The 26027-nt window shown below is 44.7% G+C and overlaps 1 protein-coding gene across 1 annotated transcript in view; it reads right to left on the bottom strand.

The window, feature by feature from the left end:
• Positions 1–4553: 4553 nt before the first annotated feature.
• Positions 4554–26027, bottom strand: part of LOC129824847 (uncharacterized) — a 67563-nt gene continuing 46089 nt past the window's right edge. The window contains exons 13-32 of the mRNA XM_055884351.1: positions 16447–16523; positions 12215–12310; positions 12000–12124; positions 11614–11757; positions 11394–11480; positions 11152–11313; positions 10935–11031; positions 10491–10708; positions 10174–10330; positions 9739–9947; positions 9459–9576; positions 9095–9297; positions 8720–8834; positions 8393–8562; positions 8072–8169; positions 7865–7995; positions 6810–6999; positions 5019–5160; positions 4779–4896; positions 4554–4660 (exon numbers count right to left, since the gene is read on the bottom strand). Of these exons, the coding sequence (XP_055740326.1) occupies positions 4581–4660; positions 4779–4896; positions 5019–5160; positions 6810–6999; positions 7865–7995; positions 8072–8169; positions 8393–8562; positions 8720–8834; positions 9095–9297; positions 9459–9576; positions 9739–9947; positions 10174–10330; positions 10491–10708; positions 10935–11031; positions 11152–11313; positions 11394–11480; positions 11614–11757; positions 12000–12124; positions 12215–12310; positions 16447–16523 (2737 nt within the window). The 3' untranslated portion in view covers positions 4554–4580. The remainder of the gene's footprint in view (positions 4661–4778; positions 4897–5018; positions 5161–6809; positions 7000–7864; positions 7996–8071; positions 8170–8392; positions 8563–8719; positions 8835–9094; positions 9298–9458; positions 9577–9738; positions 9948–10173; positions 10331–10490; positions 10709–10934; positions 11032–11151; positions 11314–11393; positions 11481–11613; positions 11758–11999; positions 12125–12214; positions 12311–16446; positions 16524–26027) is intronic.

The raw sequence follows: 26027 nt of genomic DNA, 5'->3' as shown, positions 1-26027 counted from the left end.
CAAAGCCCTTCTCCCCCGCTTTCTCAGTTTGAATGATGGAGCCCACTGTTCTTGGGGAACTTCAATGCTGCACACATTTGTTGGTACCCTTCCCCACCTCTGTACCTCGACACAATCATATTTCAGAGCTCTACAGACAATTTCTTTGACCTCATGGCTTAGTTTTTGCTCTGACATGCACTGTCAACTGGGGGACCTTACATAGACAGGAGTGCCTCTCCAAATCATGTCCAATCAATTGAATCTACCACAGGTGGACTCCAATCAAGTTGTAGAAACATCTCAAGGATGATCAATGGAATCGGGATACACCTGAGCTCAATTTCAAGTCTCATAGCAAAGGGTCTGAATACTTATGTAAATAAGATATTTTGTTTTTTCTTTCAAACACATTTCTAAAAACCTGTTTTTGATTTGTCATTCTGGGGTATTGTGTGTAGATTGTTGATCATTTAAAAAATATATTTTATCCATTTTTAAGGCTGTAGCGTAACAAAATGTGGAAAAAGGGGTCTGAATACTTTCCAAAGGCCCAGTACAAGACAAAGGTTTGGACACACATACTCATTCAAGGGGTTTATTTATTTATTTATTATTCTCTACATTTGTCGAATAATAGTGAAGACAAACTATGAAATAACACATATGGAATTATGCAGTAACCCAAAAAAGTGTTAACACAAGTCAAAATATATTTTCTATTTGAGATTATTCAAAGTAGACACTTTTTGCCTTGATGTAAGCTTTGCACACTATTGGCATTCTCTCAACCAGCTCACCTGGAATGCATTTAAATTAACAGGTGTGTCTTGTTAAAAGTTAATTTGTGGAATTTCTTTCCTTCTTAATAATGTGTTTAAGCCAATCTGTTGTGTTGTGACAAGGTAGGGGTGGTAAACAGAAGATAGACCTCTTTGATAAAAGACCAGGTCAGTCAATATGGAAAATGTCAAGAACTTTGAAAGTTTCTAAAAGTGCAGTCGCAAAAACCATCAAACGCTATGATAAAACTGGCTTTCATGAGGACCACCACAGGAAAGGATGACCCAGAGTTACCTCTGCTACAGAGGATAAGTTCATTAGAGTTACCAGCCTCAGAAACTGCAGCCCAAATATATGCTTCACAGAGTTCAAGTAACAGACACATTTCAACATCAACTCTTCAGAGGAGACTGCATGAATCAGGCATTCGTGGTCAAATAGCAATAAAGAAACCAATACTAAAAGGACACCAATAAGAAGAAGACACTTACTTGGGCCAAGAAACACGAGCAATGGACATTCGACCGTTGGAAATCTGTCTTTGGTCTGATGAGTCCAAAATTTTGGATTCCAACCGCCATGTCTTTGTGAGATGCAGAGTAGGTGGACGGATTATCCCTACATGTGTGGTTCCCACCGTGAAGCATGGAGGAGGAGGTGTGATGGTGCTTTGCTGGTGACACTGTCAGTGATTTATTTAGAATTCAAGGCACACTTAACAAGCATTGCTAACACAGGATTCTGCAGCAATATGCCATCCCATCTGGTTTGCGCTTAGTAGGACTATCATTTGTTTTTCAACAGGACAATGACCCAAAACACTCCAGACTTTGTAAGGTCTATTTGACCACGAAGGAGAGTGATGGAGTGCTGCATCAGATGACTTGGCCTCCCCAATCACCCGACCTCAACCTAATTGAGATGGTTTGGGATGAGTTGGACCGCAGAGTGAAGAAATAGCAGCCAACTAGTGCACAGCATATGTGGGAACTCCTTCAAGACTGTTGGAAAAGCCTTGCAGGTGAAGCTGGGTGAGAGAAGGCCAAGAATGTGCAAAGCTGTGAAGGCAAAGGGTGGCTACATTTGAAGAGTCTAAAATATATTTGGATTTATTTAACACTTCTTTGGGTTACTACATTATTCCATATGGGTTATTTCATAGTTGTGATGTCTTCACTATTATTCTACAATGTAGAAAATAGTAAAAATAAAGAAAAACCCTTGACTGGTACTGTATATATTTTCCATTATTTCCCCCTAATCCTACCACCCATCCCTGAATTGGAGTAAACTAATGAACAATGTTGTGTCTGGACTGTCATTAAATCAAATAATTTCTCTGTAATTATGTGATTAAACTAATCATGTAAACTTTAACTAGGAAGTCGTGGCACCATGGGAAAATGTTTATAGAGTCTATTTCTCGAATCGACTCTTCAGATATTTTCATATCGAGTACAGTCTTGTATTAATGTATTATTCTTACCTCATCAGTTCTCATTACTGAACGTCGCAAAACCTTGGATATCTGCACGAACCCTAGCATAAATTATCAGCAATACATTACGCTACTGACCTAGTCAAAGCTTCCTCTGGAATCTCACCGTACAGCTGTAGTTACTGAACTCAACCTGCAGATTTGAGTAGGAGGAAGCAGCTGCAGGCAAGGTTTGACAGGTGTGTACTTGCCAAGAGACCAAAGAAACTCAGACCACACCAAGCCAACTCAGATTTGGCTTCTGCCAGCAATTCTGCATGAGCAACCCCCCCCCCCCCCCCCCCCAAAAAAAGCAAAGTCAACAGGTGTAGTGCCCCTTTAAAAACACCTGGAAATTTAAGTAGCAAAGTGATTTACATTGCAAGAGAAAGTTGTCAAATATTTGGCATAATGTCAGAAGCCAAGGGGAAATGTACACATTTCATTCCCCTGGTTAGTTCGTCACAGGATGCATTGGCAATGTGAAAGGGGCAACCCTCCTACTTTCACTGGGAATACTGTTGTGCACCTCTTTGAGAAAGCCTTAAAGTGCACGGCAGAAGGCCTTGATGCCATGTACCTGGGTCACCAAGACTGTCAAGTCTTAAAGTTATTAGAACATTTAGGTATTGTGTCAGTGTTATCGCTGGTCCTGAAATGTTGGAAAGAGCTGAACCAGTGTTTAAATGTTGATAGAATTGTATTACTTTATTGAACAATAGCTTCACTGCCATGACCAAGTGTCAGTGTCCCAACTACTTCTGTTGAGGGGGCACACCATTTGCCAAGTTAACCCTGGACTAGCTAGCTCATTACTCAGCACCACGTTAGTGCTGGTACACTGAACTTGACATGATAATTGCCTCAAATAGGTATTAAGAGTTTATTGAACAAAATTAGTTCTTAACTTCTTGTCAAAAGGGGGGCGCTGTTTTCACTTTGGAAAGAAATTGTGCTTTAAACAGCCTCGTACTCTATTCTAGATCATACAATATGCATATTATTACTATTGGATAGGAAACACTAAATTTTCTGAAACTGTTTGAATTATATCTGTGCGTAAAACAGCACTCATTTGGCAGCAGACTTCCATATAGAAAGTGAAAAATCTGAAAACGAGGCTCTGTTTCATGTCCTGCCTATTCAACTGGCTGTTATTTATCGATATGCATGCACTTCATACGCCTTCCACTAGATGTCAACAGGCAGTGGAAGGTGGAATGGGGTGTCTAGCTTGATCTGAGGTCGAATAAGAGCTTTTGGAGTGACAGGTCCGGTATTTTATTTGTCCTCGAAGGCGTGCAGAGGAGCTCGACATTGTCTTCTGAAAAGCGTTCGGTATACACGGCGAATATCTCCGGCTCTGATTTGATACATATATCATAAAGTAGGTTCTCAACCGAGTTTTATCAGTTTATTCAACATTTATTGGGACTTTGAGTTTTCCGTTCTTTGCGCCAAGAGGATGGGAATGTTAGCAACCTTGGCTAGGATTGTGGCGCGAATTCGACAGAAGAAATGAACATTCTAAAACCAAACGATTTATTCTGGAAATAGGACTCCTTGTACAACATTGATGAAAGCTCAGCAAAAGAAAGAAAACATGTTATTTTGCATTTCTGTGGATTATGTAGAATCCAACAGGGCGGAGATTATGTGAGCGTCTCAATGTATTTTGTAGTAAAGTTAGATTTTTAAAACTAACACAGCAGTTGCATTAAGAACCAGTGTATCTTTCATTTGCAATACAAGTAATTTTATGTAAAGTTTATTATGAGTTCTTTGGTCAGATTAGGTGAGTGTCCAAAATATCTCCGGACATTCTGGGAAAATGTTGCTACATATTCAATGTATAACAACGATTTGCAGCTCTAAATATGCACATTTTCAAACAAAACATAAATTTATCGTATAACATGTTACAAGACTCATCTGATGAAGTTGTTTCTTGGTTAGTGACTAATTCTCTATTTTGTGTAAGCTACCTATGCGGTAGAAACATGGTGAAAAGATGCAGGTGTGTGTTTGTATTTCTATTAGCTAACCACAATAGCCATAGTGTTTGCTGTAAAACATTTTAAAAATCGGAAATGATGGCTGGATTCACAAGATGTTTCAGCTTTCATTTGCTGTATTGGACTTCTGATTAAAAAGAAAATTATAATATCCCTGTCCCATTAGGCTAGGCTATGCTAGTCAGCTTTTTTGATGAGGAGGATCCCAGATCTGGGAGAGAGAAGCGGTAGAGGTTTTAAAATGCTGATTTAACCAATCTGAATTTACATTTAAAATTGTACAATGAAGCAAAAACAAATAAAAGGAATACTTTTATTACATTTTTTTAAACAAAGTTAAATGAGCCAGACAGAAGAATAGGTCCAGATGAGATCTGCAGATGGCTGATGTCTGCAGCTCTGCGACCTAGAACAAGATCATACAAAGGGTCAGGAGGACAGGATGAAGTTCATACTAAATGTGGCTAACCTTACAGGGCCATTGGAGGCTAGAAATCTCAAGAGGGGTAGAGTTATGAACATACTTCTTGAGCCAGTTGGTTTGAGAGGCTCTGCGTTCCTAAGGGGGCTTGCACACTGGCCAGAGCAGATGCCATCAGGTTTGGTGGTGTCGCAGAGGACTGCATCACAATGAACAAAGATCTATGGAGAGGAGAGTTATTGTATATATATATATATATATATATATATATATATATTTTTTTTTTTTTAAATGACTCAAGCTAGAAGAATGTAGGCCCTTCAGAGCAACTGGTCTAAATTACCTGTTCTTTCAGGACCGTCCCATCCGTGATGAAGGTGAACATCTTGACTGAGAAGCGTTTGATGTGAGTGGGTACATGAACCCTGACGTCTGCAACAACTGGATGGAAGACTAGGATGTAGCGGTCATCAAGATTCTCACAACTGAGGGAAACAAGAGAATACATTTGCTTTAAATGTTAGGCAACAGAACACCAATTTCTTGGTTAAGTTCAAGTAGTCCCTCCCCGTTTGGTGTGTAGTGACTGACCCTGGGTTCTAATCATTTTCAGCCTGGCTACCACTCCACATCACTCCAGCCAAAGGCCGTCCACACAATGGAGTGAGATTGATATAGCAGAAATAATTCAGGGTTCATAAAAATCAAAAAAAAAAAAAAAAGTTGTCCTCAGTCAACTATATTCATTTTCATTAAACTTAATGTGTAAATATTTATGAACATAAGATTCAACAACTGAGAGAAACTGAACAAGTTCCACAGACATGTGACTAACAGAAATGGAATAATGTGTCCCTGAACAAAGGGGGGGTCAAAAATAGCAGTCAGTATCTGGTGTGGCCACCAGCTGCATTAAGTACTCCATCACCTCATGGACTGCACCAGATTTGCCAGTTCTTGCTGTAAAATATTAACCCACTCTTCCACCAAGGCCCTCACCCGCCGAGCCAACCGGTCCCAGACGTGCTCCGTCCTCGTCGCTGGCCATGGCAGAACTGACATTCGTCTTGCAGGAAAACACACAGTACGAGCAATATGGCATTGTCATGTCAGGATGAGCCTGCAGGAAGGGTGCCACATGAGGGAGGAGGATGTCTTCCCTGTAATGCACAGCATTGTCGTCAATCTCACAAGCTCAGTCTGATGATGCTGTGACACCGCCCCAGACCATGACGGCCCCTCCACCGCCAAATCTATCCCGCTCCAGAGTACAGGCCTCAGTGTAACGCTCATTCCAGTGACAATAAACGCGAATCTGACCATCACCCCTGGTGAGACAAAACCGCGACTCGGCAGTGAAAAGCACCCTTTGCCTGTCCTGTCTGATCCAGCGACAGTGGGTTTGTGCCCATAGGCGACGTAGTTGCCGGTGATGTCTGGTGAGGACCTGCCTTACAACAGGCCTATTGCAAACACTGAGCACTGATGGAGGGATTGTGCGTTCTTGGAGTAAAAATCAGGCAGTGGTTGCCATCCTGTCCCACACGTGTAATGTTGGGATGTACCAATCCTGGGCAGGTGTTACACGTGGTCTGCCACTGCGAGGACGATCAGCTGTCCGTCCTGTAGCACTGTCTTGGTCGTCTCACAGCACGGACATCGCAATTTATTGCCCTGGCAATGTTTGCAGTCCTCATGCCTCCTTGCAGCATGCCTAAGGCACGTTCACATAGCTGAGCAGGGACCCTGGGAATCTTTCTTGGTGTTTTCCAGAGTCAGTAGAAAGTCCTCTAGTGGCCTAAGTTTCCATAATGGTCCCCTTAATTGTCTACCGTATGTAAGCGTCTTAACCGTTCCACTGGTGCATGTTCACTAATTGTTTATGGTTCAATGAACAAGCAGGGGAAAGTGTTTAAACCCTTTGCAATGAAGTTCTGTGAAGTTATGGATTTTTACACATTCTTTGAAAGACAGGTCCCATTTTCAGGACCGTTTACTTTTTTGCCCAGCAAACTGCTGGCAACAAGAAATTAAGACAAGTAGACCCTTAATGTTTAAATCCTAGTAAATGTCACTTGGTTATCCTGCCCAAGACAAGTCTTCAAGTTTGTATATCAAAAGTCATGCTAGCTACCCGTCCACAATGAGGTCCCAGCTAGGTAGAGTGGTCCTGTCCTCATGTAGAGTTGCCCAGCAGTTCTCCAAGACCAGTGCAAGCCGAGGGTCAGTAGACCGCATCAGCTCCACCTCAAAATACAGAGGCTGTTTCAAGTACTTCACCACTGGGTAGTCCTCAGTTTGGTAGAATAAGTCATAAGAAACCTCTGAAAACAGAAATCAAATTGTCACATGAGCCAAATACAAGAGGTATTCTTGCAAGTAATTAAAAGCGGTTTTAAAAATACCTACAAAAGAAATAAGTAGCAAATAATTAAAGAGCAGCAGTAAAATAACAGCGAGGCTATATACAGATACAGAGTCAATGTACATGGGCACTGAAGTTGGACTTTAATTTCCCTCACCAACTTTAAACATCTGCCATCTGAGCAGCTAACCGATCGCTGCACATAGTCCATCTGTAAACAGCCCACCTCATCCCCTTACCGTTTTTATTTATTTTTCTGCACACCAGTAGCTCTACTTGCACATGATCATCTGATGATTTCACTCGTGTTAATCTGCTAAATTGTAATTATTCGCTCCTATGGCCTATTGCCTACCTCATGCCTTTTGCACACAATGTATATAGACTAATTTTTCCCCCTACTGTGTTATTGACTTGTTTATTGTTTACTCCATGTGTAACTCTGTGTTGTTGTCTGTTCACAGTGCTATGCTTTATCTTGGCCAGGTCGCAGTTGTAAATGAGAACTTGTTCTCAACTAGCCTACCTGGTTAAATAAAATAAAAAGTCAAGGTAATACATACAAGTAGAGTTATTAAAGTGACTATGCATAGATATAGCAGCAGTGTAAAGGGGGAATGCAAAAAGTCAGGGCAGCCATGTGATTAGATGTTAATGAAATAGGAAACCCTACCCCCCCCCCCAGCCATAAGATTTAAGACAACCATGGTTGGAAAAATATAGCCTACTTAAGTTTAGGTTCAAGGTAAAAATGTAACCTCAACATTTAGTGAATAGAACACCCATATTCAGACAGGGTTGCACCCAAACTAGTCTAGTTTTACCCTGGGCTTGTCTCATTTGGACCACTAGCTGTCCCACTCCAGGATCAGCCTTAGGGTCGCTGTTCCTTGGCGTAGTGCGGAATGCCATGGTGTCAGCGTCGTTGAGCAGGTAGTAGCAGGAGACTGTGTGCCTGAAAGAAGCAGTTAAACCAGTGAGGGATACGCATATGACTGAGGGGCGGTCAAAACCTAGTGGCACATTCTTACCGATAGTCTGGATTGATTAGACCTTTCCTACTTTGATGTTTGCCCATGCTGTGGTGAATGGCGATTTCATTCTCGTACACCATGACATTGTCAAAGAACTACAAAGCGAGGGAAGGCCTATTAGAGCTGCAAACTTATCAGTACAAGTACAGCATTAGACAAGTAATTTACAGTACAGAAAGGTAAAGTCTAGACACCTGAGCCTGTGTCAGCACAGGAGTGCTAACATTGGCGCAAATAACCACTGCAATTAAACTGGGTCACAGCTCAGCACTCCTAATCTGAGACACTTTACAACTACGGGCCCAGAAACAGTCTTACTGTTCTGGTGGTGCCACAGGAGTTGAGGCTGAAGGAGAAGAAGGCAAAGCGGTCATTGCTGAAGACAGGTTTACATGACTGGTCACTCAAGGTCAGGTATTCAGGGTTTAGGTTGCGAACAGATTCCACCTTCACTGCCAGTGCAGTCACTGTGCCATTGGAGTAGCACTCTGAAATAAAAGCAAAGTGTTCAACAAAGCAAGTGTAGAAAAGGTAATGTACCCTTACCCAATTCAACATGCTGTTAATGTAATATTTAATCAGCTCTTTATAACTTTCTAGTAGTCTTAGTCAAGTATAAAGCATATGACTCAATTTAAAACAAACCAGTCATGATTAAGGGGAAGTAGCAGGCAAGCGAGAGGTCGTTGAGTTGCCACATGTTAGGGGTCTCCAAGAGCAACAAGTCTACTCTGGCTCTGATAGAGTCAGACTGCACCATCTTAAAAAAACAAATAATTCAGGGGTAGGCAAGTACAATATAACAGCTGGACAAGATTAAACTGATGGTCAGGAACAGTCAATGCTACTTGGCCCCGGAAATGTACAAATCTGGAAACTGGGTCTGACAACCCCTGGCTTATTAGGTAGTTCAATGAAGTCAGCTGATCCACATGAATCACCATTGTTACAGACATTTGGCTTACAAGGGTAGTGTAGTGGCATTAGAGCTACAAGTAAACATGAGCCGACAGCTCATACCTCAAAAACTGTATCAGGAGCGGTGTACGGCACTACGATACTGACGTGAGTGCTGTTGTCAGTGGGACTATACAGCTCAATGTCTAGCTCCCGCCATGAACCAGCATGAAGCATCATGATTTGGAAGTTGTCCCCTTGGCTCCCATATTTCACAGAAATGTAGAAATTTTCCTGGTCGCAGAATCCGGTGGTGGTGGGAGGAACTAAAGGGGTTAAGGAAAAATTCAGTTCTGTCATGACAAATAATAATCTAATCCTTCAGTTGATCTGAAACACCTGGCTGGGTGCATGTAATTTGATGCCTAACATCCTTGAGTCATTCTACTGAAGGGAGCTAGAGGAGATTTAACCCAAGTGGCCTTACCAACATCTTCCAGGGAGGCCTCCAGCTCCACAGGGTGGGGGAATGGGATTTGTTCAGGCAGGATGAGCAGACCGAAGACCAGAGGGAGGAAGTAGACAGTTGTCAAGGGATTAGGGTTCTGCAGATTGTGGAGAAAGAGCATTACATGTTGGTAGTGTTCTGCATGTCATCTGTTCAAGTACTCTAAACTGAAAATCCCCAAATGTTATTTTACGAGATCTTCTACTGGCATAAATATATTTACAACATTCTACAAATTGATTTGACCAAAGGGACTTACATGTTTCAGGACAACTTCATCCGAGAAGGGCACTTGCAGCGAGAAGGTCTTTGAGCTGTTGGCGAAGCGGTGCTCCTGAAAGTCAAAGCCTCTGGCATTGCACTCCGTGACAGTCAGCACCCCAGTAGTGAAAGTAATGTTAATCAGCACCACATCATGGAGGAAGGTCCCTAAAAGGACATTGAACACCTTCTGCTCAGGAACTATGTCTAGAAGACAAAGGGTAGAGGCCAATATGGATTAAACAGCTACGTTTAATGGGGTGTGTTCATGCACAAAACATTGCAGATAGTAATTGAATTAGAGCCATCAGTGTCATTTTTGTATCCGAGACCAGCAAGCTATGACTTCCTACTTGGGCTAGCACCTGTTTAGACGTTGGGAAACAGTTCAGCACTGAACAGCCTGCCTTTACTACAAATGAAGCAGACTTACTTTCAGTAACATGTGGAGGCCTGGGCATCAGAGGGGTAGTGATGGGAAAGAGGACTTTATATCTCGTGTCAGCCTGTGTGTCCTCTGCCCTCCACAGCAACTCAAGCATGGGTTCAACAGTGTAGGTTATGTGGTATGAATAATCTGGAGCGTGACTCTGCACTCAGAATGAAATAATTACAAATCAGGTAATTCATGTAATCTTAAGAGGGTTGTGTTCAGTTGGCACCAAACAGATAAATTGACAAGTCCAATATGCTAATTAACCATGACAAATTGTTAGTTGTGCCGTAATGAACATGTAAGTCATGTCAGACCTTGTAGTAGCCATCAGGTGACTCCACAGGAAGCTCAATGACAACATGAGACTCTGTGATTGACAGCTTGTAGCGTCTGATGGCCATCATGGTTTTGTCCAACCTCTGGCCATCAATGCCCATGTGAGTCTCCAGGATCTTGACGGCGCTAGAGCTCAGCGTGGGGATGCGGCGAGGCACGTACCAGGTGATCACCTCATCAGTGAAGATCAAGCCACCTGCAGAGGAACCAAATGAGCAATTATATAGGCACATTAATTACTGATCCGCAATGCTAAGATACCCCAGCTCAGTGGTGAAGCTGACAATACAACTAATCAAGGGGGTTCACCAATCAGTTCAGTCAGGTGTGATAAATGAAGCTGGGACAACAATGCTACAGCAGTACTCCAAGCAGGAATGAAAACATAGTGAAAGTCCCATTTAAACAGCATATACACATACCTGTAGGACAGACAGCAGTCGAAACCATGATGGCCAACCTGCGAACCTGCTTGTAGTAAGTGGACACACTGAAGACCTCCATGGGAACTCCTGCCACCTGGGGAGAGAAGGACAATGATCCTTCTACATGACAGGCATATTCTAGCCAATAAATGTCTGCCATGTTAACAGGGAAGTGATACACCAGGATGCAGAAGATGCTTGGGCAGAGGCTCACTTCTTCAGCGTAGGTCTCCGGCATGTTGTAGGGGCTTCGCAACACCAGTCTTGTTGGGGTAGTCATTGCACCGTAGCCAGCTCGGTGAGCATCCTTCAGCACCATGACCTTCGAGTCAGGGGTGTGGAATGTCATCTTCCAGATGCTGTTTGGCGCAACGGCCTGCCAAGGGAAAATAGCATCTCAGTTTAGACAAGTCATTCATGCCAGGTGTATAAAAACAATCTATTCATGAGACCTACGTCAGGGATGGCATCCTGCCAGGTCTCTTGAACTTTCTGGCCATCCATGGTGACTGGGACTTCTGGAGTGACCATGAGGGTTGACACCTAAGGGACAGAGCAAGTCGCCAAAGCGTGCTCAGTAAATTCTAACCCAACCATTGCCTGCCAGCATCCCCCCCCCAATCCAAATGTACTGTAAATGTACCTGAAAATCTAGGGATGATCAGGATTGCCTCACCTCCATGTAGTTCCTGTCACAGAGAATTTCCCGGGACGCCCAGCGGGAGTAGCTGCATGTCTCGGTCACGTCATGCTGGACCTGCTTTGACAGGCCATCGCCATACATTTGGAATCGCAGGCCAAGGTTAAATGTCTCATCCGCCTATGGAACAAATTTAGTACTGGGTCAAGTTCATTATGCACTAAACATAACTGGCTGAAAATAGGGTTGACTACCTAGAACGCTGGTAGTGTTGCAAGAGCTTTTGACATTAGTTTCCCTAAATGAATACACATTGGTGACTCAAGGAGTTAACAGACACGAGATAACCAGCTTGTCAAAGGACCAGATCGAGAAACCCCATAGTTGTCATTTGTGAACCTAAATGTCCCTTTAAGATTTACCTGGTTGTCAACATAACAGCCCAACAAGGACACAAAGACTTTAGTGTTCCCCCAAGGGTCAGAGTCCATGCTGTATCCACACTGGGCAGCCAAGGTGGGCGACAAAGGTATAATGTCAGTGCCATCTGAAAGCACAGTGGTGGATAAGAGCAGAGCAGATTTGAGAGGAACGTTCACATAAAACGTGGAGATTCTTCTGTACTCAATCTACTCACTGATGGCAGCAATTTCTAGCTGGCTCCCCACAGCCAGAGCTTCGTCCAATGTTATCCTCACGATATTCCAAAGGCACTCAGACCTCAAACCACCATCTGTTTGGAGAGAAGGTGCCAGTAAGTCATATTGATCAGTGGTAAGTAGGTACAGATACAATACAGGCAAAAATTACACAACTAAGATAATTTGGCGTAGCAGTCTGTTTAGTTTGTCTTGTCCCGTGCATATCACTTATTCTTCATATACATTTTTAGTCTCAATCTACAGACATGCTCTCCTGCAACCCACCTCACCCAATGTGGTATGGATCTAATATTTTTTTATACTTTAGACCCGGAACCCCCTTCAGAAGCTAGCTGCTAGTAGTCAGTTAGCCACTGCTAGCGGGCATAACCATTGACTCAGACATCTGCCAGCCTCAGCCCGGTCAATTCCTGCCCGTCTGCAGAGCGCAATATCAACCCAGAGCATACCAGACTGCTTTTTCTCTACCACATCTCCAGATTCCTACTGCAAGCTCTGAACTTTTACGCCGGATCGTCGCAGCTAGCTGCTATCCGAGTGGCTACTCCTGGCTAACATCTGTCCTGGAGCTAGCCTCGAGCTAGGACCCATCTCCCTGCTAGCCGAAGAGATCCAGACAATTCCTGGGGTTCAGTAACTTTTGCCAATTGACTTGGACCATTTGCTGCCGACACGGAGCTCCGCCGATCCATCACGACTGGTCTGCCGATGTAACCGTCCGAGGGGGTTACTTCAGACTCTCCCGTTGCGACATCCGAGGCCCATCTGCTAGCCCCGGCCTGCTAGCTGTCTGAAATTGCTGTGCCTCCAGCTCACTGGACCCTACGATCACTTGGCTACACATGCCTCTCCCTAATGTCAAGATGGCTTGTCTACTGCCATTTTGGTTAGTCTTATTTCACTGTAGAGCCTCCAGCCATGATCAATATGCCTCAGCTAGCCCTTTTGTTCCACCCCCCACACGCGGTGACCTCACCTGGCTTAAAAGGTGCATCTAGAGTCAAAACCTCTCATCGTCACTCAATGACTAGGCTTACCTCCACTGTACTCACGTCCTACCACACCCTTGTCGGTACATTATGCCTTGAATCTATTCTACCGCGCCCAGAAATCTGCTCCTTTTACTCTGTTCCGAACGCACTAGAAGACCCGTTTTTGGCCTTCAGCCATACTCTTATCCTACTCCGGTGATGTAGATGTTAACCAAGAAGGCCCTGCAGCCCCCAGCATCACTCCCATTCCCCAGGCGCTCTCATTTGTTGACTTCTGTAACCTTAAAAGCATTGTTTCATGCATGTTAACATTGAAAGCCTCAAGTTGATTTACTCTACGCTTTACCACACTCCGCCAACCCGTATGTCCTAGCCGTGTCTGAATCCTGGCTTAGGAAGGCCACCAAAAATGTCCATCCCTAACTATAACATTTCCGACAAGATAGAACTGCCAAAGGTGGCAGAGTTGAAAACTACTGTAGATATAGCATGACAGAACTCTGCAGGCTATCCAGGTCTGTGCCCAAACAAGTCAAGCGTCTACTTTAAAAAAAAAAAACAGCACCTTTCCAGAAACAAGTTTCTCACCGTTGCTGCTTGTTATAGACAACCTTCAGCCCCCAGCTGGTCCCTGGACACCATATGTGAATTGATCACCCCCCCATCTATCTTCAGAGTTCGTACGGTTAGGTGACCTTAGCTGGGACATGCTCAACATCCCGGCCATCCTACAATATAAGCTAGATGCCCTCAATCTCAACCAAATTATCAATGAACCTACCAGGTACAACCCCAAATCCGTGAACACGGGCACCCTCATAGATATCATCCTTACCAGCTTGCCCTCTAAATACACCTCTGCTGTCTTCAACCAGGATCTCAGTGATCACTGCCTCATTGCTTGTGTGCATAATGGGTCCACGGTCAAACAAAAACCCATCACTGTCAAACACTTCAGTGAGCAGGCCTTTCCAATCGACCTGGCCCGGGTATCCTGGAAGGATATTGACCTCATCCCGTCAGTAGAGGATGCCTGGTTGCTCTTCAAAAGGGCTTTCCTCTCCATCTTAAATAAGCATGCCCCATTCTAAAAGTGTAGAACTAAGACCAGATATAACACTTAGTTCACCCCAGACTTTACTGCCCTTGACCAGCACAAAAACATTCTGTGGCGTTCTGCATTAGCATCAAATAGCCCCCGCGATATGCAGCTTTTCAGGGAAGTCAGGAACCAATAAACTCAGTCGGTTAGGAAAGCTAAGGCTAGCTTTTTCAAACAGAACCTTGCTTCCTGTAGCACTGACACCAAAAAGTTCTGGGACACTAATGTCAATGGAGATTAAGAGCACCTCCTCCCAGCACTGAGGATAGGAAACACTCACCACCGATAAAGCTACGATTATTGATCATATCAACATGCATTCCTCTACAGCTGGCCATGCTTTCTACCTGGCAACTCCTACCCCGGCCAACAGCTCAGCACGCCCTGCAGCAACTTGCCCAAACCCCCACCAACTTCGCCTTCACCCAAAACCAGACAGCCAATGTTATGAAAGAGCTGCAAATTCAGGATCCCTACAAAACAGCTGGGCTATACAATATGGACCTCAAATTATCTGCCAAAATTGTTGCAACCCCTATTAGTCTATTTAACCTCTTTGGTATCGTCTGAGATCCCCTTACAAAAATCTTCAAAAGCCAAGTTAACAAACAGATGACCAACCATTTCAAATCCCACCGTCGCTTCACTATGCAATCTGTTTTCCGAGCTGGTCATGGGTGCACCTCAGCCATGTTCAAGGTCCTAAACGATATCATAACCGCCATCAATAGAAGACAATACTGTGCAACCGTATTCATCAACCTGGCCAAGGCTTTCGACTGTCAATCACCGCATTCTTATTGGCAGACTCAATAGCTTTGGTTTCTCAAATGACTGCCTCACCAACTACTTCTCCGATAGATTCCAGTGTGTCAAATCAGAGGGCCTGTTGTCCGGACCTCCGGCAGTCTCTGGGGGTGTCACAGGGTTCAGTTCTTAGGCAAACTCTTTTCTCTGTATATAGCAATGATGTCGCTCTTGCTGCTGGTGATTCTCTAATACACCTCTACACAGATGACACCATTCTGTATACTTCTGGCCCTTCTTTGGACACTGTGCTAACTAACCTCCAGACGAGCTTCAATGCCATACAACACGCCTTCCGTGGCATCCAACTGCTTTTAAATGCTAGTAAAACTAAGTGCATGCTCTTCAACCGATTTCTGCCTGCACCTTCCCGTCCGACTAGCATCACTACTCTGGACAGTTCTGACATAAAATAATGTGGACAACTACCTAGGTGTTAGGTTAGACTAAACTCTCCTTCCAGACTCACATTAAGCATCTCCAATCCTAAATTAAATCGGCTTCCTATTTCACAACAATGCCTCCTTCACTCATGCTGCCAAACATACCCTCGTAAAATTGCCTATCCTTCCAATCCTTGACTTCGGCGACGTCATTTACAAAATAGCCTCCAACACTACTCAGCAAATTGGATGCAGTCTATCAGTGCCACCCATTGTCTCACCAAAGCCCCTTATACTACCCAGCACTGCGACCTGTATGCTCTTGTTGGCTGGCCCTCACTACAATACCGTCACCTAACCCACTGGCGCCAGGTCATCTATAAGTCTTTGCTGGGTAAAGCCCTGCCTTCTCAGCTCACCATAGCAACACCCACCCGTAGCACATGCTCCAGCAGGTATATTGCACTGGTCATGACAAAAACCAACACCTCCTTTCCTTCAAATTCTCTGCTGCCAAATGACTGGACAACATGCAAAAATCTCTGAAGCTGGAGTCTCCCTCTCTAACTAAGCATCAGTTGTCAGAGCAGCTTACCAATCAATATGTAAACAGCACACCCAACTACGTCACCCTCATATTATTACTTACCCTCTTGCACCCCAGTATCTCTACTTGCACATCATCATCTGCACATCTCACACCAGTGTTAATGCTAAATTGTAATTATTTCACCTCTATGGCCTACCTACATTTACACAACTGTACATAGTTTTTCTATTGTGTTATTGAATGTACATTTGTTTATGTGCAACTGTTGTTTGTCATCCAGCTTTGCTTTATCTCTGTCAGGTCGCAGTTATAAATGAGAACTTGTGCTCAACTGGCCTACCTGGTTAAATAAATAAAATTAGGTAGCACTAACCTGGATGTGAACTGGGCTTGGAACTAGGCCTCTGGAACAGACCAGAGACTGCAACAGCTAGGAAAATCCATGTCACACTAAGATAAGAACACAAAAATATATAACTCATTAATTTTCCCAGATGTAAAAAGTACACTGCATAGGAAAAGCTCAGAAGACTTACAAACATCCAAAAACATGCATCATGCCAAATCAAAAGGGAGCTTTGGCATGTAGGTGGCCCACCACAGTCAAACAACCAAGAGCAGACCAGCTGTAAACTATACCACTGGAACACGGAATTGCTGTCTCATGTGGCCCTCCCCAGGTGTTTTATCTGGTAGCCAATCACACTGGCAGCAAGTGACAGTCATTAGCAATTAACAGCCCACATTCACAGCATGTTAGCAGTAATCAGAGGGCAGAACAGTCAGATAGAAATGTGTTACACAGAACTGACATGCTTCCCTGTCATGTAGAGTAAATGTGTTTGAGTGCCTTGAGTGCCTTCCCTGCATTTATATTTCTGCAAATGTACTTTTTTAATTCCATCTAGCTTATTTTTATTATTCCTTTTATTATTCTTATTATGTCACATTCAACGGTATCAACCACATCAAACATATGGAAACCACATTTGACTCCGTTCCATTAATTCCATTCCAGCCATTACAATGAGCCCGTCCTTCTATAGCTCCTTCCACCAGCCTCCACTGCTCCCTACCTATCTATTCTGTCTGTCTATTCTCCTGAAGCACCACCGCAACACATCATATTTTGCTGCTACAATACGTCGACTTTCCCGGGGAAGCTGTGAAGCGAGCTGTATTTAGCCTATAGTGTGATTGTGTTTGAGTCTGTTATTAAGGATCGGACACTTTAGAAAAAAATCCCCTAAAATGACATACGCAAATCTAACTCAGGACCTGAAGCAACTATATGCATTTGCTTGATACCATTTGAAAGGAAACACTGTAGTTTGTGTAAATTTGAAATTAATGTAGGAGAATATAACACACTAGATCTGGTAAAAGATAATACAAACACAAAAACATGCATTCCCCCCCCCCCCCCCCCCCCCCCAAAAAAAAATCTGCATTTTTTGTTCCAAATGCAAGAGAAAGGCCATACTTTCAAATAGGAGTCTAGTTGTAATATATTTAGATTTTGGCCACCAGATGGCAGCAGTGTGTCCAAAGTTTCAGACTGATCCAGCGAAGAATTACATTACTGCACAATATGTTGTATCAAGTCTGCCAGGAGTTTGCCAATTGGTCAATTGATACATGTTCAAGTACATAACTATAGAGAACATACAAAAATGCTATGGTCATAACATTTTTTAGTTTACACACTCCCATGAATGTTATACATGATGGATCATTAGCTTATACACTAACTTTCACACATCTAGATGGCCGGGCGGGGTGGGTGTAGAGCCAGAGACAGCAGTGGGGTCAAACTGTAGACCCCAGTTCCTACATTTGAACATCAAATCAAAATCAAATCAAGTTTATTTTATATAGCCCGTCGTACATCAGCTAATATCTCAAAGTGCTGTACAGAAACCCAGCCTAAAACCCCAAACAGCAAGCAATGCAGGTGTAGAAGCACGGTGGCAAGGAAAAACTCCCTAGAAAGGCCAAAACCTAGGAAGAAACCTAGAGAGGAACCAGGCTATGAGGTGTGGCCAGTCCTCTTTTGGCTGTGCCGGGTGGAGATTATAACAGAACATGGCCAAGATGTTCAAAATGTTCATAAATGACAAGCATGGTCAAATAATAATCAGGAATAAATGTCAGTTGGCTTTTCATAGCCGATCATTAAGAGTTGAAAACAGCAGGTCTGGGACAGGTAGGGGTTCCAAAACCGCAGGCAGAACAGTTGAAACTGGAACAGCAGCAAGGCCAGGTGGACTGGGTACAGCAAGGAGTTGTCATGACGTTGGGTTGGGGGTAGGTTTATGACAGTCATAAATACCTCTTTCCCCCTTTTTCTCTCTCCCCACTATAACTGATGTGACATAAGGAAACCCATGGGTTAACATAGAGATTCTGGGTAACATCAGAAGTTGGGGGAAATGAACTATATTCTGGTAATCCAACCAACTGTACATATGCGGTGGTACTTAAGGTATATTATGTCAGTTCGGTTGCCCTCTGACACATTCTCATCAATGATAGAATGACATAAACGCTACTGTGAAAAGTCTAAACGTCAGAGGTATCGGATTCACATGGAATTGTTGTTTAATTCAAATGTTTGAATATGACATTATTTGTGAAGAGATTAAATGTAATTTTAGCTTCGAAATGAGAGATCTGTGCTTTCATAAGTTTCTCTGCTCACAGTGGTCCGCCCCTGTGAAGAGGAATGGGTTATAAACCTTTCAGACACACCCCTCTCCCTCCACTATAAAAGCCATTTTCCCAGAAAATAACTTCCTGTTCCGGGTACTCTAGGATGACGATCCAGGGTCAGAATGGTTCAGATAATCACTATAGATGAAGCCAACATCAGCATGGACTTTGATTGTGAATGGTATGAACTTTGAACTCGTGTTCACTACAGAAGTGATATCTCCTAGCCGTTGAGTTGGCAACAGCTGCTACAAACGCAGGTTAGGAAGGACAGTCCGAGTATCCCGTTCCGTTTTTTTTATCCCGTTCCGTTTTTTTTTTTTTTTTTGTTAACCCCTTTTCTCCCCAATTTTCGTGGTATCCAATCGCTAGTAATTACTATCTTGTCTCATCGCTATAACTCCCGTACGGGCTCGGGAGAGACGAAGGTCGAAAGTCATGCGTCCTCCGAAGCACAACCCAACCAAGCCGCACTGCTTCTTTAACACAGCGCGCCTCCAACCCGGAAGCCAGCTGCACCAATGTGTCGGAGGAAACACCGTGCACCTGGCCCCCTTGGTTGGCACGCACTGCGCCCAGCCCGCCACAGGAGTCGCTGGAGCGCGATGAGACAAGGAAATCCCTACCGGCCAAACCCTCCCTTACCCGGACGACGCTATCCCAATTGTGCGTCGCCCCACGGACCTCCCGGTCGCGGTCGGCTGCGACAGAGCCTGGGGGCGAACCCAGAGACTCTGGTGGCGCAGTTAGCACTGCGATGCAGTGCTCTAGACCACTGCGCCACCCGGGAGGCCCCTACAATGTCATTCTAGTCACATTGGTGCACGTTAGCAACAACCGTCCCGGTTTAGGGACACCGATCCCGTTAAACTCCTGCCTGTTAGCTATTAAGCTTCTAGCGTTCCATAAAAGGACCACAAAAAACATACTAAATAGGTTATTCCAACCCACCACCTCTTGGCTGATTCAACGCATCATTACTCCAGTTGCTTCTGTAATTTCCAGGAAATCTTTGGATGTGTGTAGCCCCACTTCTAGGCTTGCAGACTTCTTCTTAACCTTGATGGGTTCTGACTCCTAAACTTGAATATATGAAATATCCTTATTCATGTCACTGAAGGAGAGAGGGGAATGTAGAACATTTACATTCTGTCAGAATATGATATTGTTAGACATCAGGGATCCTTTGGGAAGGAGAAGGGCCACAGTCTGGTACAAGTCAACAGGACAGCCGTGAGTCGGGGAGGAGTGAGGAATTTGGGCCCAGGTCAGGTCGGAGGAAGAACAGATATCATTAAAGTTCTGTCTAGCAACAGAGTTGTATTCCCTGTTCAGATGTGTGAGGAGACTCAGCATAGGAGAAAGGGTTAAGACGTTTTTATTTGACATGGATGTCCAGATGTAGTACCAGATGTAGTGTTGGTCCAATAGACATGGCTCAAACCTCAACTGGAGTTTGATTCCCGGATTCAGTTCGGTACGGTGTGATAGAGTGGAGGGGTCGGGTGGGGGTTGTGCTACGTTGGTTAAAGAGGGGAATGCGTAAAGAGTATTAGAGATACAGGAATTGGAATGTCTGGTGATAGAAATATGTAGGAATAGAGGTAACATTGTAATAGTTAATTTCTATAACGCCAGCAAACCTCTCATATTAGCACAGTTAGAAGGGATTGATAGGACGGGTAGGGGTGGTAAGGTAATATGGTGTAATAATTTTACATTTGTAGCTGGGAGGTGTGAATGGGGAGTGTTGAGAGAAACCACGGTAGGGAGTGATTATTTTCCGGTTCGATGTAAGGTAGATATGGATGTGTGTATGCAGAGTAGAGGCAATAACATGAGGTGGTGCTTTGAGAAAGCTAACTGGAAGATGTTCAAGCACCTGTGTGAGCGAACGGCACATAAGTTAGCAATGGAGGGGTCTGTGGATGAGTGCGTGGAGGCAGTAATGTCTGTAACTATATCAGCTGCAGATGTGACTGTTCCAATGTGTTCCGGGGGAGGAAAACGTCAGGTGCTGCCATTATGGTAGAAAATTACAAGATTATGTTTTACTACTGTGTATGCATCGAATAAGGTTTCTCAGTACTCTCTCATCTGTGTCTGTGGGACTGACTTGGGCCTCTGGGCCTTGGCGCTAGCAATTGATTTATGATGGCGTGGGGTGATACCTACTGGGTGGAAACGTGCAGTGGTGTGCCGTTTGTAAAACCAGATAAAGATCCCGCTAAGGTGGGCAGTTCTAGGCCTATCGCGTTCCAAGATCTTTGTGGGCTATACTCGGCCTTGTCTCAGTGGTTGAATATATCCCTCTAGTGGTGTGGGGGCTGTGCTTTGGCAAAGTGGGTGGGGTTATATCCTTCCTGTTTGGCCCTGTCCGGGGGTATCATCGGATGGGGCCACAGTGTCTCCTGGCCCCTCCTGTCTCAGCCTCCAGTATTTATGCTGCATTAGATTGTGTCGTGGGGCTAGGGTCAGTTTGTTATATCTGGAGTACTTCTGTCTTATCCAGTGACCTGTGTGAATTTAAGTATGCTCTCTTTCTCGGAGGACCTGAGCCCTAGGACAATGACTCAGGACTACCTGGCATGATGACTCCTTGCTGTCCCCAGTCCACCTGGCCGTGCTGCTGCTCCAGTTTCAACAGTTCTGTCTGCGGCTATGGAACCCTGACCTATTCACCGGACGTGCTACCTGTCCCAGACCTGCTGTTTTCAACTCTCTAGAGACAGCAGGAGCGGTAGAGATACTCTTAATGATCGGCTATGACAAGCCAACTGACATTTACTCTTGAGGTACTGACTTGCTGCACCCTCGACAACTACTGTGATTATTATTATTTGACCATGCTGGTCATTTATGAACATTTGAACATCTTGGCCATGTTCTGTTATAATCTCCACCCGGCACAGCCAGAAGAGGACTGGCCACCCATCATAGCCTGGTTCCTCTCTAGGTTTCTTCCTAGGTTCTGGCATTTCTAGGGAGTTTTTGCTAGCCACTGTGCTTCTACACCTGCATTGCTTGCTGTTTGGTGTTTTAGACTGGGTTTCTGTACAGCACTTTGAGATATCAGTTGATGTAAGAAGAGCTTTATAAATACACTGCTCAAAAAAATAAAGGGAACACTTAAACAACACAATGTAACTCCAAGTCAATCACACTTCTGTTAAATCAAACTGTCCACTTAGGAAGCAACACTGATTGACAATACATTTCACATGCTGTTGTGCAAATGGAATAGACAAAAGGTGGAAATTATAGGCAATTAGCAAGACACCCCCAAAAAAGGAGTGATTCTGCAGGTGGTGACCACAGACCACTTCTCAGTTCCTATGCTTCCTGGCTGATGTTTTGGTCACTTTTGAATGCTGGCGGTGCTCTCACTCTAGTGGTAGCATGAGACGGAGTCTACAACCCACACAAGTGGCTCAGGTAGTGCAGTTCATCCAGGATGGCACATCAATGCGAGCTGTGGCAAAAAGGTTTGCTGTGTCTGTCAGCGTAGTGTCCAGAGCATAGAGGCGCTACCAGGAGACAGGCCAGTACATCAGGAGACGTGGAGGAGGCCGTAGGAGGGCAACAACCCAGTAGCAGGACCGCTACCTCCGCCTTTGTGCAAGGAGGTGCACTGCCAGCGCCCTGCAAAATGACCTCCAGCAGGCCACAAATGTGCATGTGTCAGCATATGGTCTCACAAGGGGTCTGAGGATCTCATCTCGGTACCTAATGGCAGTCAGGCTACCTCTGGCGAGCACATGGAGGGCTGTGCGGCCCCACAAAGAAATGCCACCCCACACCATGACTGACCCATCGCCAAACCGGTCATGCTGGAGGATGTTGCAGGCAGCAGAACGTTCTCCACGGCGTCTCCAGACTCTGTCACGTCTGTCACATGTGCTCATGTGCTCAGTGTGAACCTGCTTTCATCTGTGAAGAGCACAGGGCGCCAGTGGCGAATTTGCCAATCTTGGTGTTCTCTGGCAAATGGCAAACGTCCTGCACGGTTTTGGGCTGTAAGCACAACCCCCACCTGTGGACGTCGGGCCCTCATACCACCCTCATGGAGTCTGTTTCTGACCGTTTGAGCAGACACATGCACATTTGTGGCCTGCTGGAGGTCATTTTGCAGGGCGCTGGCAGTGCACCTCCTTGCACAAAGGCGGAGGTAGCGGTCCTGCTGCTGGGTTGTTGCCCTCCTACGGCCTCCTCCACGTCTCCTGATGTACTGGCCTGTCTCTTGGTAGCGCCTCCATGCTCTGGACACTACACTGACAGACACAGCAAACCTTTTTGCCACAGCTCGCATTGATGTGCCATCCTGGATGAACTGCACTACCTGAGCCACTTGTGTGGGTTGTAGACTCCGTCTCATGCTACCACTAGAGTGAGAGCACCGCCAGCATTCAAAAGTGACCAAAACATCAGCCAGGAAGCATAGGAACTGAGAAGTGGTCTGTGATCACCACCTGCAGAATCATTCCTTTTTTGAGGGTGTCTTGCTAATTGCCTATAATTTCCACCTTTTGTCTATTCCATTTGCACAACAGCATGTGAAATTTATTGTCAATCAGTGTTGCTTCCTAAGTGGACAGTTTGATTTCACAGAAGTGTGATTGACTTGGAGTTACATTGTGTTGTTTAAGTGTTCCCTTTATTTTTTTGAGCAGTGTACATTTGATTTGATGAGTGAAGGGCGATTTCCAGCTGTGGGTTTGGCAGTGGGTTCAGCAGTGGGTTTGGCAACGCCAAACGCCTGAGCTGGACAGGAGGGGTAGCCAAAGCGAAGGCTGGTGTGACACCATGTCTACGCCCCTGATGCAAACAGCACATGATGACAAGTGCTTATCACAAATAGCCAACTAACCAACACTTCATATTCAATTTTTTCAATACCTGGTTGGAATACCCATTGTTGCCTTAGTTAGCATTTACTGGTAGATATCATTCGTTGAAACGTCTTTCCTACCCTACCGTCTACCAATGTCATTCTTCTGTGAGCTGCTCCATGCCAAAACCAGGGCTGAATGTACTGGCTAAAAACATAGACATGTCGATACACCTCCATGGGGCGGTCCTCCACATCCTGAAATCGCTATGAATTCTGTATATTGTGCCGGTAAGATGCAGAAACACTCGTAAATTCTACCTTTTTATGATACATATGATATGTTAATAACATATTAATAGATATATATAGTGAAATAGAGCAGCGGTGAAATTTCCCTTTAATATCAACGATGTTTACAGTCACACCAAACCCTTACTCTACCCACGTGACCTGTCACTATAAAAGGCGGTGTGGTGTGACATACTGTCTTTTCTTCAGTCTTAGGTTTGTGTTTTACATTACGAGATTGCTAGTAATGCCCTTCAGATTACTTTCTTAAGATATTGATTCTTCAACAACTCGAGGAGGTGCTGTGAGTAGTTGATTTTATCTAATCCTCCTCTCTCTCGTTATTGTGCCTGCCCATACTCACTAACTTTTATTTATTTTTGTTGGGCAATTCCATGCTTGTGCGTTAGCTAGCTAGTTAGCTTCAAGTCTATCCCATTACCTCAGAAGTTAGCTCGTAGCTAGCTAGCTAAATTAGCCACACATAGCTACCATAGTTGGCTTGTTGTACCTGTTGTTGGTGCTTGTTGACCCACTGTGTCTTGCCAGTCCCTGCTTGACTACCACACCAGACTGTTGATGCAGCATTACCACTCCCTCGCTTGGAGTTTTGCTGTGACCACGGAGCTCAGCAGTGCTGTAGGCTACTGGTGCTCGCTTGAACGATTCCACCAATGCCAAGACTGACAGTCCACGCTTGACTGTGCATATAGGCGGGAGTTTCAAACTCTGACCTTGTTACATGGGAGGGAGTCTCGACCTGAAGCACTAAGGATTGGAGCCGACGGTAAGTATAACATTCTCTCAAAGCCGATACTGAGGTAAACGAAGCATACACCAAGACACATGGAGGCAAATAGCTATATTTCTTGGAACACACTTCTGCACAGTGATTCAGAGCTGTACACAGGATGTTGTTCCACCCAGTTGTTCAACAGTGTGAAAAACAACTCCCAGCCTCAGGTGAGCACACACTTTGTGTTCTTTGCTTGGGAGCTGAACATGCTCAAGTGGCTGAACAGGGTAGCAGCTCTTGAACTCACTGTCAGTAATTCAAACCGAACGCATTGAAATATCGACTTTCACACTTTGGGGGCAGAGCCTCCGGATTCTCATCAGCTGAGTCTGCCACACAGATCAATGATAATTCCAAACACTCCAGGTCTAATGACGGGTCTCACTCGTCCATGATCCACCGCCCAATAAACGCCATCGCTCATCCTTGCCTGGGCACAAATCTCAACACACTGAGATGCACAAGGAGATTAAGTCACTGGACAGTCGTATTGCAATCATTGAGTCTGCCCTTGAGCACATCCTGGCCCGCTGGTACCAAACACAACCCTACATCTGAACGGAGCGTGGTTGTTGAATCGACACTGACGTACTGTACACAAGAGCCTCCCACTCTTATGACAGACTATTAGCACTCTGATGATGATGCTATGTACCACAGCTCTAGCCTCATTCAGTCCCAGCCTGCCAGACTGGCAGTGATGGTTGACCAGAAAATATCCTTGACTGAAATCTTTGTGAGGGCAAGCAGGAACCTCAATGTGGAGCATGCACCTACTGCCATGGCGTCCACATCCACATTGATTAATTCAGTGCTTCAAAGACTGAGACATCCATCCCATTGTTCAAAGACTTTGTGCGTGAGCTCCAATGCACTTGGAGGACGCCAAATGACAGAAGCCCTGCCATGCCAAGCATATGCACTCCCTTAGCTACAGTTCATGGTGCAGATGAGAATGGTTTTGTCCATTTAGCCCGTATGGACAAATCATTTTCTTTGCTTGTTCTGCCTGCCTTTCTCCGTCACAGTTCAGGCCAAGAGCTGCCTAACAAACAATGCAAGGAATCTGATCACTTCCTACACAGGACACATGACAGCACCTCTTCAGCCGCTAGTCTTAGCAATTCAGCAGCAATACTGGCCTTCTCTCAGAAGGAGCTGAAGTGTCACGACTTCTCCCGAAGTCAGTTCCTCTCCTTGTTCGGGGGGTGTTCGGCGTTCGACGTCACCGGTCTTCTAGCCATCGCCGATTCATTTTTCATGTTCCATTTCTTTTGTCTTGTTTTCACACTCACCTGGTTTCAATTCCCCAATTACATGTTGTATA

The sequence above is a fragment of the Salvelinus fontinalis genome, chromosome 27 (assembly GCF_029448725.1).
Source record: "Salvelinus fontinalis isolate EN_2023a chromosome 27, ASM2944872v1, whole genome shotgun sequence".
NCBI lineage: Eukaryota > Metazoa > Chordata > Actinopteri > Salmoniformes > Salmonidae > Salvelinus > Salvelinus fontinalis.
Note: the sequence above shows the minus strand (reverse complement) of the source record. Positions and strands in the feature narration are given on the sequence as shown.